The 16,765-nt window shown below is 40.6% G+C and overlaps 1 protein-coding gene across 3 annotated transcripts in view; it reads left to right on the top strand.

Moving 5' to 3' along the window:
- The window catches only part of TMEM263 (transmembrane protein 263), a 33,227-nt gene that overhangs the window by 1,681 nt on the left and 14,781 nt on the right, over positions 1-16,765 (top strand). The window contains exons 1-3 of one of the 3 annotated variants that reach the window (XM_054032805.1): positions 5,283-5,331; positions 13,676-13,799; positions 14,625-14,694. In XM_054032805.1, coding sequence (XP_053888780.1) covers positions 14,631-14,694 — 64 coding nt within the window. In that variant the 5' untranslated portion in view covers positions 5,283-5,331; positions 13,676-13,799; positions 14,625-14,630. Of the gene's footprint in view, positions 1-5,282; positions 5,332-13,675; positions 13,800-14,624; positions 14,695-16,765 lie in introns of those variants that run through there. The other 2 variants (XM_054032794.1, XM_054032814.1) reach the window with 2 other exon arrangements.

Below are 16,765 nucleotides of genomic sequence, written 5' to 3'. Positions count from 1 at the left end.
CACACCTTCTGGGTGTGGTGTGAGACCACTTAGAGAGATAAAATGAGTTTTTACCAGTGTTCCCCATAGTAAGTTTCATTGTCTCCTAAATAGGCTGTTATGGCAAAGTAGATGTGAATAAGGTTCCACAAATTGTATGCAAATAGTTCATTACTTAAACTTGGTCATTATTGACTTAATACAGCTACCTACGTGGTGTAGCCTGAAAATAAACTCATTATTTTATAACCACACCACTAGCTGTGATGGTTGCACTAAGCTAATAGACAATCTCTGTGCAAATATTGTTGGGCAGGTCCCTGCACTTGTTTGTTAAAGCTCTCACTTGCAGCCCTACCAATGAAGATATGGTAGATTTCATATAGAAAACAATTGCAGAATGTGTATAGCATTGCTGAGTTACTACAAGTTTATTTTTTTACCTTTAGCTTTAAACTGAAATACTTACTATTGAAGCATAGCTCACTGAATGGAAATTGGCCTGAAAGAAGCTATGCATTTTCATAATACTCCCCTTGAGTAAGGATAGAAGTACAGTAGAATTTTGTAAGTGGGAAGGTAATTTAAATGCACAAATTAACATTCGCTTATATATACCAACGTCTAAGGCTACCCAGTAAACACTTGTTTACTTGTCTGTCACAAGAACAAATTCATATGTAAAAAGCCAAACCCTTTGTTGCCATTAAGTCAAGGTTGCAGGCACTCAGAGTTCATATTGGTATAGCGGTAAAGCCTAGGAACCTATGTCATCAACCTAGACTCCGTTGTATTAGACGCTGTACAAATTCTTAACAAAAAGAAGGTCCCTGACCCAAAGAGCCTACAATCTAAGTATAAGACAAGAATAGTCAAGTTTTAATTTTTTTTTTTAGGTATCCTAGCAAAGAAAATGTAATGAGGAATTTGCAAGAAGACAAGGAACTCATCCCAGGCATAAGAGACAGCACAAAAGTGCTCATTTGGAAAACTTAAAGTAGGCAACAAAGGCTGACTTCATTGGCAAAGTGGAGATGGGAGATGATATCTTGGTAGTGGATGAGAGATGTTAGATAGTGGGGGACAGGCCACTTTCCTTACCATGAGTTTAATTTCCAAAATACACATGTTGGAAAACAAGCAAATGTAGAGTGACGGTCACTTTGCATAACCTTAGCTCTGCCCCATTTAATTCAGTACTTTGCACCTCCCTAAACCTTTTTCTGCTTTGTGATCTCTGTCTACCAGCAGCAAGTACTCTCCAGAGCAGTGATGCTGTCTATAGCATAGTGAGGGTCCATAGGAGTACGTAAGTAAGGAGTTCTGATTTCAGATTGTTATGAGTGTAGAGAAAATTTCAAGTTCTATTAGGGTTAGGTATTGCAATGTTCCCAGTTCTTCTTGGCATTACTACAGGGAATGAGTTAAGGTTGGTATTGTGTGGGACAAATGTTACCGTGACTCTGCACTTTCAGACTTCTAACATGTTTTATTTTTTTAATGTAGTAGATTGCTTGCTAACTGGGCTGGCTCCTCCAAACTTCCTCAATGAGCCTGCTTTTAGTTGGTACTGTTCTTTCTTTGGTGGTGGTCTTGTTCGCAACTGGCACCTCCCCACTTCAGCATTGATACAGGAATAGCTCATCTCCAGAACCAAAGAACATCCAGTATTTTTTTTGCTCTACTTCTGGAGCTTAAGCCTGTTGCTGGATACTAGATCACAGTCCAGGGATATAATATATTTTTTGTTTGATTACTCCTTCCTTTCTTCTCTCTCTTCCTGCACCAAAAACAGTTTACAAAAAGATTTACAATTTAAAGCTGCTCATATGGAGGAGGGTCTGTATCTCAGGTACACTTTGATCAATTGACCTCAAATTTGCCCTGCAAACTGCGCCCTGGCCCTGGCCCCAGAAATGGTATGTTAGTTCTCTGGCTGATCTCACTGTGTGTGTAGATTTTAGAGAGGCTTGAAAATTGGGTTTTAAATAGGAGTCCTGTTTCTCCATAATACTAACACTGGGCACACTGTTGTGTCCTTAATGCCTTTCTGGCTGAGTGTATGATGCTGTTGATGCATTGTCTCTTGTTTCAGAAACCCAACAAACTTCAGACCAGTCACCTAAATTAACTGAAATAGATTTCTTGAGAGGGGCAGCAAAAACAAGACATGCCTCTCTCCTGGAAAGTAGCATGACCTACAGTGTGTCTGGGTGGATGCTGAACTAATAAGAACAGATTTATTTTTTTTATTAAAGCTATGTTAAAAAGTTATATAATAGGTTGAGAATAGAGTGTCTGTGCATCTGGGTATAGTACTTAGATTATCCACAAATACAAAGTTTGTTTTTAAAACTCGTATGATACATAGAGTACATAATCAGCAATAACCCAAATTTAGGTGAATAGATTTAACAATACAGTTTAGATATTAGAAGGTTGTCCCTTTAGACAATACAATCCATGAGGAAAGTATTTCAGTTACTTTCCTGACTGCACTTCTCATCGGAACTCCAGCTCATCTCTCCTGTTATTGCCAGTGTCTGGTGATGTGTTCTATGTAGATGTCCCTCGACCACCTGAGGGCATCTGACATCATGAGTTGCTGCATCAGCCGAGAGTAGCATTGACCGATTCCTTATTCTCTCAGCACTCGCTCATTACCGGGGTTCCATGCGCCCAAGGCTCCGACGATCAGTGTGTGTGTGTCTGAACCTGATAACCCTTAGTTCTCAAAGTTTCGGCCAGAGGGGCTTATTTCTCTGCCTTTCGAGATTGGGCATCGTGGAAGGCCGTGGTCCTGTTCTCGAAGGGCACTGTGACGTCCACCATGATGATCTTCTTCCGGTCCTCGTTGGTGATGACGATGTCTGGTCACAGTTGGCTGTCATTTCCAGGGATGGCAGAGTTTACGGCAACCTTCCCCATGGGCGGCGGGATGGCTCTGGCCAGGTGATCTTGGATGGCATTGTGTTGCAGCTGCCAGGCTCTAGAATGGGGCTTGCAGCTGCAGAGGACGTGGGGTAGCAGCTCGTTAGCGTAGCCGCATTTCCTGCATTGCTTGTCCTGATTCCCGTGGCGGACAGCTTCGTTCAGTGGGACGCAGTTGAGCCAGGCCCTGTGGATGAACCTCCAGTCGGCAAATAGGGTGAAGCTGCCCCGGGGAGGAAGTGGTTGCAGGCGTCCCACTTGCACATCCCCTCGAATGCCTTGCCCTGCTCTGGCTTCCGTTTCAGGTTTTCCATGTATTTGCAGCAGCTGGCATCCTTCAGGGTCCTCTCCAGCATGGTTCTAGCTCTTGGAGTGATGATGGTATGATCTGTATTCTTCACCTGTGGCACCAGGACTCCCAGCTCCTGGCGTTCCTCGTACCACGTCCAGTGGCAGCCGATACGCTTCTCCTGTCATCGCGTAGCATTGCAGGCATGAGTCCAGAGCAAAGCAACGTTTCCTCCCTCTCTTCCAAATTCTTCTTCCAGGGAGCCATTCAGGTACTTGGCGACATCTTGGTTGAAGGGGGTTCTTGCGATTCATTTCTTGACGGCATTCTCCATAGCACTTCCTGTGATTTTCCTTACCGTGGTGTCCGGGTACGTCAGAAGGCAAAAGGTGTGAGTGATCACCGCAATGTCACACAGATCACCTATTCGAGGGACTTTGGCGCCGCCCTGCCTGTGTGAGATGTACACCAGTTCATTGCTGGCCCTCTGGGGAAGAAACATCCATTTCTTCGCCAGCTATCTGGTGGTGGTGTCTGCCTTGTTAAGAGGTACCTTCGCCACAGCAGATCCCCTCAGGATGAATGAAATACGGGCGAACAGGAAGGTGTTCAAGGCATTGATCTTCTGCCATGGTGCCAGTAGGGAGGAGTCGATCCTGGCCACATCTCATAGGATTTCTGCGATGGTATCCTCAGGCGTCTGCTGGACATGGAAATCCCTGAGCGTGCCGAGGAAGATTTAGCATTTCTAACCATAACACTTAGCACTAAGGTTTAAAGTAGGGAATTAGTAGTCGGGGTAATCAACGTGGGAACAATACCCTGATGAGAACCTTAGTGGGAGGGCTTTCCTTCCAGTCTCCCTTCTTATCCCACACTTCTGCTGTAGTAGAAAGTGCTAGGATTCTTTCTAGGGAGCAGTTCCTTGCATCTTGTTTTGGGGGCTGCACCTTTTGTATCCGCCTATGGCTAGTAGATGTCCAATACATTTTGAAGTCTCCTATGTTTGCTGGAAAGGAGGAGGAACTCTTTCCTCATGACCTCAGTCTCCAAGCCTCCTGACCAGTGGTGGGCAACCTGCAGCCTGTGGGCCACACACGGCCCGTCAGGGCAAGCCGCTGGCGGGCTGCCAGACATTTGTTTACATTTGCACGAGGGCCTGCAGCTCCCAGAGGCCATGGTTTGCTGTTCCCGGCCAATGGGAGCTGCGGGAAGTGGCAGCCAGGCTCGCGCCACTTCCTGCAGATCCTATTGGCCAGGAATGGCAAACCATGGTCTCAAAAAAGTAAACAAATGATCTGGTGCACCGCCAGCGGCTTGCCCTGTCGGGCTGCAAGGTGCCCACTATTGCTCCTTATTGTTTGGGAGCATATAGGGGGATGGTAGTTCTCCACCCCTTCCTAAGCCTGACATGGTAATTGGTTGGTTTGGAGCACTTTTCCCAGGTAAATAGTTCCAGTGCCTGCTGCAGCCGCTTCTCATAATCTTTCCAAGCAGCAGTACCAAAGTAAAATTGACCTGCTTCTTGTCAGTTTCACTCCTTCCCACAGGGTTCTGAATAGCATCATTGAAACAAACCAGTTATGTAGATTTCACGCTGCTGCTTGGGACACCTAGCTGTGGAAACACTGGGGGTGTTTTGTCTGCAAACTCAGAAAGATAGTGCTGCATTAGTTCATGTATGGAAGGTAATCTAAACCGTAACAACTAGAAACCAAACTCTCTTAAATGAAAAGCTAAAATTCTGCACAAATTGCTGGTTTAAGACACCCCCCCCCCCCCCCCCCGCTTGTTAAGGAAAGTTTCCATCTTGACACCTAGTTCCCAAGCCTTGCACATGACACTACGTGGAGAAGGTGGACATTATTCCCATTGCCCAAGACTACAGACGTTAGAGGTGAAATAAAGCTTGTGAAATATTGGCTCCTTCCTTTAGTACTTGGGTGTCCTTATGATATTGTTTTGGTGGAGAGGGTGTATAGTGAGAGGCCCACAAATGCATGGCAGAATGACACAAGTAAGCAAATCACTTTGGAAACATTGCTCTGTAAGATGTAATTTAAAAATGTTACTTTCTCTTAAGTTTATATTGAATATTATTGTGGAAACTGCCGAATGAAGTAATATATTTGGTAAGTGATAACCTTTGTTTTATTCAGTGCAATAACTGTATTAATGCACATGAAGGATACACAACTAATCTTAGCATTTTCTAACACTTTCTGTTTTTGTTCAGGTACCTACAGCAGTGTTAATTTTATCATTTTGTACATCCTGAGTAGACTCTTGTATTTGGCACCTGTAGTAACTCCTGTGCATACAGTTGCCTACCCATGTTCATTTTCTGTTCTAAAGAACTTATTTTTTTCAGTAATTCTGTAAAACTTTCATCTTTTGGGCTGAAACTTTCCATATCTTTTTGTCTGCAAGAATGAGGGTTTTTGAAAGATAAGTCAAAACCTTTTCAGCCATTTTTTTTTTAACATGGAGAGTGATAAATACTTCTGCCTGTATGTTAAAGAAGAGAAACTACAATTCCTGTTTTGAATGGCTCTAGTACCTCAAAGATTTAGGTAGAAACAGAGACCCTACGTTGGAGATGTACCTCTTGGTCAAACCAAAATGGATTTTCACTAAGTTGAGGGTTTAAAAACTGGACTTGACACGTGCACTGGGTTTTAACATGCAGTAAGCTTTTAAACTAATGATCTCCCTATGTTTTATTAGAATTGTGCACATGTGAGAGAAAATAGAAAGAAAAATACCACCTTGCATGTGCAAATGTATATGCACACTCACAGAACGTAGGCAACGAGGCAGTGCTTCATAGAAACCTTGTCTCATTCTGTATGATCTAGTAATGTGAATTAAATGAGGTAGGGTCTTACACTCTCAATAAGGCAAGAGCCCTGGATCTCATGTATTCTAAGAACTTGTTTTCCATCCAAAAACTACATTCAATCATGTGAATTTCAAGTATGGTAAGGTTGCAGAGTTACACTGAAAAATCAAGTAGTACCAAAATTCAGGTTCCACATACAACTTTAACTTTGCTGCATGTGCATAAGCTTTATGATGTGCCTCTTAGTTACATTAACTCATACTGTCTTATGTTTCTGTCTCACTTAGTATACAGGTTGGATGGTGCAGGGGGAATGAGGCAAAAATTCACAGAAATCTTTATTTTTGGCTACATTCTGTCTGCAATTATCCACATAAATCTGGATTTATATTGTAGTTGAGGATACATTTTTAACATTTCTGTGGACATATTACACTCTGTGTAATAAATGAGGCCAAGTTTCAGAGCTCTTTAAATACACGGGTTGGCTAGCATACAGTGAATGAGACAGATTCACTCATTGAACAGTGAGGATAAAAATAAATATTCAATAACTGTCTCACTCACTGTATTTTGTCCAACCTGCACAGTCTGATGCCAGAGTCCTATACAAAATCAACAACTTCTAGCAAGCAGTGTCCTTTAAAACCCAGATGGGCCCACCTTGTCCCTCCAACCACCCTCCAGTTTCTTTCACCAACACAGGAATCTTTAATTTGAGACATGGGGTTCCATATGGGCCATCCTCTCCAAGAACCACTGTTTACTGTGGTAAGTAACTCTTCCCCCTGCCCCCTTTGAGAATAGCCCATATGTATTCCCTACTCTTGGTTAATCAAAAGTACTGAATATCTGCAACGTAGATGAGTTAACATTGATACAGGAATTCTAATTTACATAGTTCCTGTCTCTTGTGAAACATGCAACTCTGTTTCCATATTGTACATTTCTGCACTTTTTTTTTCTTTGAAGACATAAAAAGAGGACCAACAACCTCTAGCTGAGGCATCTTAGAGCTGTGTAGTTATCTGCTCTGAAAATACCTACATAATAATATAGTTGCATGGCTTTTTTGCATAACTTCATAGTTCTGCAACTTAAAACAGCAGTTTATTTTGTACTTAAGCAAAACCTCACTTTTTGATTGCTTAACTACATAATTTACTATTTTCATTCCTACAGCAGGGATTGGCAATTTTTGGCACACGGCCCATCAGGGAAAGCCGCTGGCGGGCCGGGTCAGTTTGTTTACTTGCAGCATCTGCAGGTTTGGCCGATTGCAGCTCCCACTGGCCGCGGTTCGCCGTCCCAGCCAATGGGGGCTGCGGGAAGCGGCGCGGGCTGAGGGATGTGCTGGCTGCTGCTTTCCACAGCCCCCATTGGCCTGGGACGGTGAATTGTGGCCAGTGGGAGCTGTGATTGGCTGAACCTGCGGACGCTGCAGGTAAACCAGCCCGCTAGCTGCTTTCCCTGATGGGCCACGTGCTAAAGGTTGCCAATCCCTGTCCTACAGTATTTCTTATTGAGATCTACCCATCTTTTGAAGTAGCCATGTACAAACATTTGTATTTTTTTCAGAAAGAAATTTCCTGACCCAATAACTCAAAAATAGCTGAATGGATTTTCTACACATTTACCAAAAAATAAGTCTGTTAGGAAAATTTCAGTCTAATAATATGTTTAGCAAAATTTCAGCCCACCAAAGACAACTTTTTGGAAAAATTGATTGGAAAATGGAGGCTTTCAATACATAACTTGCTACTTTAATTATGAATGTTAAGTCATATATCAGGATGGATAAAATTGAGTAATAAAATTAATTTTTTTCTTTATTTAAACCAGATTTTTATTTACATGTTGCTAATGCTTTACTTTCAATTTTAGTCTTAATTGTTAAATTGGATTTGTAGATTCCAAAGCTAGAAGGGTCCACTGTGATCTATTCTATGGCCTGTGTAATACAGGAGGTCAGAACTTCTCCAAAATAATTCCTAAAGTCTTAATTTTTAAATTGCCAGTGATGGAGAGTCCACCACAACCTTTCCAGTGGTTAATTACCCTCACTATTAAAATGTACACCTTATTCCCAGTCTGAATTTGTTTAGCTTCAACTTCCAGCCATTGGATCATGTTAGACCTTTCTCTGCTAGAATGAAGATTCCATTTATCAAGCAGTTGTTCCCCATGTAGATACGTGTAGACTATAATCAACTCACCCTTTAACCTTCTCTTTGTTAAACTAAATAGATTTTAAGGAGCTCAATCTATTACTACAAGGCATGTTTTCTAATCCTTTAATTATTCTCGTGGCTCTTTGAACCCTCTCCAATTTATCAACATCCTTCTTGAACTCTGGACACCAGAACTGGACATACTATTCCAGCAACAGTTGGACCAGTGGTAAATACAGAGGTAAAATAACCTCTCTATTCCTTCTCAATATTCCTCTTTGTGTGCATTCAAGGATCACATTAGCCCTTTTGACCAATGTGTTGCACTGGGAACTCGCGTTCAGCTGATTATCCACCATGACCCCCAGATCTTCCCAGGATAGAGTTCCCCATCCTGTAAATATGGCCTACATTCTTTATACCTAGAAGTATAAATTTACATGTATCAAAACGCATATTGCTTGCTTGAGCCCAGCTTACCAAGCAATCCAGATCACTCTGTATCAGTGACCTGTCCTTTCATTTCCCCCATTTTTTCAGTCATCTGCAAATTTGTATCAGTGACCGTCTTTTCTTCCAGGTCATTGATAAAAATGTTATAGCATAGGGCCAATAATTGATCCCGGAGGAATCCCACTACCAACCCACCCACTCGATGATGATTTCCTTACAGTTGCATTTTGAGATCTATAGCAGCTTTTAATCCACTTAATCCATGTTAATTATATCTCTTTAGGTTTTTAATCAAAAGTCATGTGGTACCAAGTCAAATGTCTTACAGAAGTCTAGGTGTATTATCTCAACACTGTTACATTTATCAACCAAACTTGTAGTCTCATTAAAAAAAACAACAACAAGAAGTTAGACAGGATCTGCTTTCCATAAAACTATGTCGATTGGCGTTAATTATGTTACCCTCCTTTAATTAAAGTCCTGCATCAGCCACTCCATTATCATGCACAGGATTGATGTCAGACTGACAAGCCTATAATTACTTGGGTCATCCAGTTTAACCTTTTTGAGTACTGGCACAACATTAGCTTTCTTCCAGTCTTCTGGAACTTCCCCAGTGTTCTCAGATTTATTGAAAATCAGCATTAATGGTCCAGCAAGCTTCTTTGCCAGGCCTTTTAAAACTCTTGAATGCAGATTATCTGGACCTGCTGACATAAATGTCTAGCTTTAGTAGCAGCTGTTTAACATGCTCCTGAGATACTAGTGGAATGGAAAGTGTTATCATGATATGACTACATCCTTGTTTTTTCCCAGAATACAGAACAGAAATATTTATTTAACACATGTGCCTTTGCTGCATTATTATTGATAACTCCACTATTTCCTTCTAGTAATGGACCAATACCATTGTTAGGATTCTTTTTGTTGTTAATATACTTAAACAACTCCTTAACTTTGGCCATAGATTTTCCCCTTGTGTCCCTTTGGTTCCTGAATCGATTTTCTGCAATTCCTAGCTTCAGATTTATATTCATTACTATCAACTTCCCCTTTCTTTTTTTTAAATTGCCCTCTAAACCATGTTGGTTTTCTAACCAGTACAGCCTTCCTCGTTTTTTGTTGTTGTTTGTTTCAGGGCATCTAGTAAAGTGTTCTTAAATAATTCACAAATAGCATTTACATTTTTCTGATTAATTTCTTCCTTCCAGCTAATTTGGGACATAATTGTTTTCAGCTTTGTGAAATTGGCCCTTTTCAAGGCATGGTGCGTGTGCATTGTTCTAACAATAAGGATGTGAATGAGACCCTGGACTTGTTTCTTACAGTAGAGTTGAAGTCTTTAAATCACGATTTGAGGACTTCAGTAACTCAGCCAGAGGTTATGGGTCTATTACAGGAGTGGGTTGGGAGGTTCTGTGGCCTGTAATGTGCAGGAGGTCAGACTAGATGATCGTGATGATACCTTCTGGCTTTTAAGTCTCAGAGTAGCAGCTGTGTTAGTCTGTATCCGCAAAAAGAACAGGAGTACTTGTGGCACCTTAGAGACTAACAAATTTATTAGAGCATAAGCTTTCGTGGACTACAGCCCACTTCTTTGGATGCATGTAGAATGGAACATATATACACACATACAGAGAGCATCCACGAAAGCTTATGCTCTAATAAATTTGTTAGTCTCTAAGGTGCCACAAGTACTCCTGCTTTTAAGTCTGTGAGTCTGAGTTAAGCTTTTAAGTGTGAAAACTTCTTAGTAGATCCGAAATCCTACCAACAATTAGGGAACAAAAGAACTAAGTGTAAAACATCCTTCTGTGCCTATCTATAATGTGTAGGAAAAAATGTTGCGTGATTATGGGGGACTTAAATTTGAGTGACACATGCTGGAGGCCTCATTCAGCCAGTATTAAAACATCCTCCGAATTTAAAAATACAGATGACAATTTCCTAACTCAAAAAGTGTTGTATCCACTGTGGGGCAATTCTATATTATGAAAATTAATAATAGCTTAGGTACCAGTGATCATGACTTAATCACATTTATAATGTGCAAACAGACTAAAGTCCAGACCAGTAATATTATATATAAAGTCCAAGGTCTCATTCACATTCTTGTGAGAGCGACACAAAATTGATAAGCATGTAGCCTGTTCTATAGTTGCGACCAACACCATCTTCTGATCCACTGAAATTCCTCAAATCAAGAAAGTTGAAACACCTTGACCAGGCTATACTCCATCAGGGTTTGGAGTTTGAAAGCAGTGGGATTTTGGTTTCAAAGTCAATTAGGAGCTCTTGAAAAATCCCTCCCTTAGGAGTGTAATTTTACGGTCCTATTTTTGAGGATTTTGGCCTGTGATTGAAGAAAACTCAAACCCAGTAACACTTAACTATGTTAATAATCTATTGAAAGTTTAAACAACTTTTCATTGTTAGAACCACTTGGTCAATTTTGTTTTGAAGCAACAAACATCTTATGCCAATAGGTTCTTTAATAAATGTTTAGCACGAGGCTGCAGGCGCTTATGCATATGTTTAAAATTAAGTACATGAGTAATACCACTGAGGTCAATAGGATTATTCCTATGAATAAAATTATGTACCTGCTTAAGTATTTTCAGGATCAGGGCTTTAATTTTCATTTTGGCTTTTGCCTGTAATTGTTTCTTAACTTTCAAGCAAGCTATCCTACTAGTAGTGGTATTTAAAAAAAACAAAAGCCCACCAGCATTTTATATTGTAATTCATCCTGAATTTTAATCTCAAATTAAAATGGCACAAATCTTCAAATTAGTCTTACAAAGTCTCAATCTGATTTAAATCAGTTCTTAAAAATCAAGTGATTTAATGGCTTAAAATAATATGTGCATAGAATAATCCATTTACCTACCTCAAAAATAGTCACTTCTATAAAACAGCGGCTGTGTTCTACTTCAGAACATAGCAATATTATTTAACTAAAGTATCACAACAAAATAAAACACAAAACCTTCAATGTAGTAGTTTTAAACCTTTATTGTATTTACTTTAAAATGTAAAGCTTGCTTTCTAGTACACTTTCTTCAGGAATATGAAAGCTCCTGTTTTGTTTTTTTCTTTTGTTTGTCACCTACACATCATGGTGAGTGGCCGTTATTAATGTATAAAATAGCTTTTTTTAAAAGTACTTTCCATTACAGTGGGCTCAGATCAAATACCCCAATAACCTAAAGGGAGATGTAGACTAGTATATAAGAATTGCCATACCAAATCAGACCAGTGTCCCATCTAATCCAGTATCCTGTTTGTCAGTATCCGATGCTTCAGGGTAATTGACAAGAAATCTTGAAGTGGACGATTATGGAATAATCTGTTCACAGGGGAAGCTTCTTCAAATCCACTAATGGGCAGGGATAGTCTTAAACTCTCATACTTCATGGTATATAGCCCACTAAAACAATATTGTTTTACCCCTTTCTAATGTAGCACTAGAGACTCATTATCCATAGAAATATCTGACTTAAAAAAAATCCTATTTGGCTCTTTGCTTCAAAGATTCCTGGTGGCGGGGTGTTCCACAGGTTAACTATGCTTTCCCCCCAGAAAGCTTTTTCCTTGTCGGTTTCAGATTTGCTGCTATTCAGTTTCACTGAACATACTTTCCTTTTATTATATGAAGGACAATAAAAGCATCTTTTTACCTTTTCTATACCTCTTGTTTTATATACTGCTATCCTTTTTCTTTTATGCTTCATCTTTAGGAATTTCTAATGTGAAATTCCATCTCCCAACTTGCTACCTGTTCACCTACCTTTGTCAGGTCCATTTGAAGTTCTTAGTTATCTTCTTGTGCTGACTAACCTAAACTTTGAATAGCTGTTCACTTAGTTATCTCTTTGTCCTACTCCCCCTCCCTCGCCCATCTGTCTCTTTTGTTGTTTCTTGTCTGTCGTGTATAGTTTGAGCTGTTTGGGGGAGACATGATTGTCTTTATTTCATGTTTGTACCCATGCCTGGTACAATGGGACCCTGATCCTTTTGGGGGACTGATAGGTGCTACCATAATACAACAAATTATTTGTGAAACTTATTGCCTCACTGGTCACCTCCTTTTTCTGTTCATTAGTACATATATTTAAACAGGTAGTCCTGGCATTAAACCTTGCTACTAATCTTTTTGCCATGTTCAGAAATATCCGTTTATTATTTAGACTAGTTTTGTCTCCCTAGCCAGTTTCTAGTACCTGGCAGTATGTTGCTTTTTATCCTATGTGACTCCGTAATTTCTTTACCAGCCTCTTATGAGGATTTTTTACAGAAGTTCTTGAAAGGCCAAACAAACTGTTTCAGCTGGTTCTCCTTTAGGCACTATTTAGTTGACGCATTCAAAGGATTCTGATAGCTTAGAAAGGCATAATTTTTATAGAAGGTAAGCTGATTAGTCTATCATACGTTCATCTGGTTGGTCTCTAATTCTGATTTTAATTATCACTTCAATCAGTTTGCCAGGTACTGAAAGATTTACTAGTCAGTAGTTCTCAATATCTGCCTTAGCATCTTTTTTTTTTTTAAGCTATTTTTCAGTTCTCTCAGGGTAACTGCTCTTAAGGATTGCAATTTGTCACAACACTTTCATTAGCAATTCAGTCACTTTGCTCTTATGTTCGTTCAGAACTCTTGGATGTATAACATCCGCGCCTATTGACTTCTCTCTTAGTTTGTGTGTGTTGCAACACCTTCTCTGTGACGGTTTGAGTCTCTTATTACCTCATCTTTATTGCCTGACAAGAATAGTCTGAGGTACTTATCTCGTCAACATAGTCTGTAGTGAAGATTCATGCAAAGAAATAACTTCGTTTTTCTGCAGCGTCCTTGTGAGCTTCAGTTGCTTCCTACTGGCGTAGCATCTCACAAACTGCATTCCTCTGATATATATATACTTCAACTATTGCGCTACAAATTCCTTTTAGCCCTAATTGCAGTTTTACATTTTATCTGCCATCGCTTATGCTTATTTCTATTGTCTTCCAGGTTTGGATTTCCACTTTGTGAAGGATACCTGTTTGGCTCAGATAATCTCTTGATCCTTGCCTTTTAGCCAACCATCCTGGCGGCTTATTTTTTCTTGTCTTCCTAGTTCCTTTTCTCTTTAAAGGTATGTATGTATTCCGAGACTTCTGCTTTAATAGCCTCCATGATAAGTCTAAGGACTCTAATTTTACTTTCCAGTTTAGGGTTTTTCTTGACTAGATATTGCACTTCTGAAATTCAGTGCTTATTATTGGTATGACGTTTGAGAGTATCTAACTTAATTATATAGTGATTGCTATTAGGGGGCTCAACTGTGGTTGCGACTTGAACAAAATCCTTACTTAAGACCGAGATGAGAGGTGTCTCCTCTGGTGTGCACTAGAACTAGCTGGTCCAAGAAGCAGTTGTTTAAGGCATAGTAGAGAAGCAACTTGATGGGTCTCTGTGTTGATGTTTAAAATAGCCCATTATTACTGTGCTGCCTCTCCCTAATCAGGAAACCAGTAATAGAACCCTTGGGTATAGTATGCTCTCCCGCACCTCTACCATTTAATCTGTTCTTCTGTAATTTATAGCCCAGGTATTGCAGTATCCTATTGGCGTCTTCACGACCCCCCCCCCCCTTTCTCCAACAACTCTAAGGCAATCTCTCCAAGCAGGGTTGAGACATGCTAGTGAGGCGAGGAGGCTTACACTGTATCTGCTGACCCTGATCTATGTTTAAAGACTTCATTTTCTAGGACTTTTCACCAGTATTGAAATTGGGGAGATGAATCTGAACCTGCAAACAGCCAGCGATAAAAATAGTCATGAATATGCTGTTTGCTTATTATCCCATACAGAAAAGAAGGTCCTTTTGAGGGAACTTTCATGTGCATGTGTTTAAATTTTAAAATTGTTTCAGATTTTGCCAGAGATGATATAAAGTGGGTGTGAATTTCTTTTTTAGGCAATAATGAATCAAACGGACAAAAATCAACAGGAAGTTCCTTCATACCTTAATGACGAACCACCAGAAGGTAGATACTAAGTTTCTGTAATCTTTTATTTGATAGTAAGAAAATGAGCTGAAGTGCAGTTCATTTCTGAAAAGAATGACTATGTGAGAATAATTTATCCTTACACACAAGGATCAAGTTAAGTACTCTAATTTTTGTTTTAATGACATTCTTTTACTGCTGCTAGCCCTGAAGAGCTAACACGTTTAAGATTGAATGAACTGAATTCTATTCTACCTGCACAACAACAGAATTGTTTACTAAGTAACAATTTATTGTCCAGTGCAAACCCATTGAAGGCAGTGAGATTGCACAAGTATTGAAAGGCATAGTTTTAAGACTGAGTTTGCATTATTGTAACTGAAAGCACAATTTACCAGTTGAACCTTTATTGCTAGTGTTAATATGTGAGATGGAAAGAGCTTGGTTTGACTTTCAGATCCCAGGCTGTATTTGAAGGGCTGGAAGCTTAAACAAAAAGATCTAGTTAAAATGCATCTGATTCAGGAATCATTGAGACAAACATTGAACCTGATGACCAGTTTTGGGATGCGTCTTCAGAATAGAACCACACTTACTTAAACTTGCGGGATTATATAAAAGCATCTTAGTCATCAGAAACTGAATTTAACCAAAATCAAATCTGTTCACTTTTTCTAATGAACTTTTTCTTCTGTTAGTGCTGCAGAGGAGAAACATGGCTATAGGCGAGTGAGCTGGATTCTTTTCTAGGTTAGAAGCAACAGAGAGTCCTGTGGCACCTGATAGACTCACAGACGTATTGGAGCATAAGCTTTCTGACGAAGGGGTATTCACCCACGAAAGCTTATGTTCCAATACGTCTTTTAGTCTATAAGGTGCCACAGGACTCTTAGTCTGGATCTGTAAACAGCAACAAACACGGCTACCTGTCTGATACTTTTCTAGGTTGTGCATCATCAGGATTATTAACCGAGTTCTGTTTGCAGAATCCTGTCTAACATGTAATCTCCTAAAACAAACACTCTTTCAGCAGCCAGGTTGTCACTCTTGTGCTGGGGGTGGGGTTTTTTTTTTTCTTTCCCCTCTCACAAACTGAACATACTTGCTATGGAGATCACTGAGTGACAAACACCAAACCCAGGATCCCATGTTCTTTAGTCACACTTCAGAATATAATAGTACTTGAAAGCTATATTTGTGTACAGTCTTTTTGTAGGTTGTTGCTAAGGCTGTAAGAAAATGGAGTGGCCTTGTGGCTTCGTGCAGGAGGTCTCAGTGCCACTTTCATTTGGCTCACCCACCCCTCTATCATGAGTCAGTGGCAGAGGGAGACAAGGAGGAGGATGGGGTTGGCCCTGCTTGCTGGCTTGGTTTTGTGCCAAATGCCACTGCTGGCACTTGGCCCTGCTGGCACTATCCTCACATTTTGCCTAGGTGCAGTTCTCCCTCTGCTAGGTGGTGCAAGCTGGGCCCATCAAGCAGCAGTGGTTCTTCTGTGACCTTCAGGACTTTGCCTTTCATGGCTGCACAGTCTCGCCAAGGGATGAGCTTGGGGAGGCCCCAATAAGTGAGGCCAGGTAGGAGCTGGGGTTTGTGCCTGCACAGGGCTGGGATAGGGGAGCTCCAGTGGTGCTAGTCCCCACCCCGCAGGACCTCCAAGGCTCTCTGAGGTGGGGCTGGCTCTGTGGTACAGGGGCTTGTTCCCCCCCACCCCCAACCTGGGGATTGGAGGAATGAGGGACAGGGTATCCAGCCCCTTTTAGAGGGTAAAGGACCCTGCTGCCAACTCAACACGTTGGCAGTTACAGAACAATAGTTCAAGTCCTGCATACACCTCAGACTGCAACTTTAACAAACTGGCCACAACTTTTGGACCAAAAAAGTCACAATTTTCTTACAGCATTAGTTACGCATTTAAAATGAAATAAGTTGTTTACTGTTTAGTAGTGCCTCCTAACTGTAGAGGAAGGGGGGGTCCAGTGGGTTAATATTGTCCTATTGGTAACAGCAGTGAGGGATAATCAGTACAAAATGCAAGGTTGGCGGGGGAAGTAAAGCAAATTGATTCCCTAGCACAGTGGTTCTCAACCTCTTCCATACTGCAAACCCA

Source organism: Malaclemys terrapin, chromosome 1 (assembly GCF_027887155.1).
Source record: "Malaclemys terrapin pileata isolate rMalTer1 chromosome 1, rMalTer1.hap1, whole genome shotgun sequence".
In the NCBI taxonomy this organism is placed as follows: Eukaryota; Metazoa; Chordata; order Testudines; family Emydidae; genus Malaclemys; species Malaclemys terrapin.
The sequence above is the reverse complement of the archived record's forward strand: the minus strand, read 5'-3'. Positions and strand labels throughout refer to the sequence as shown.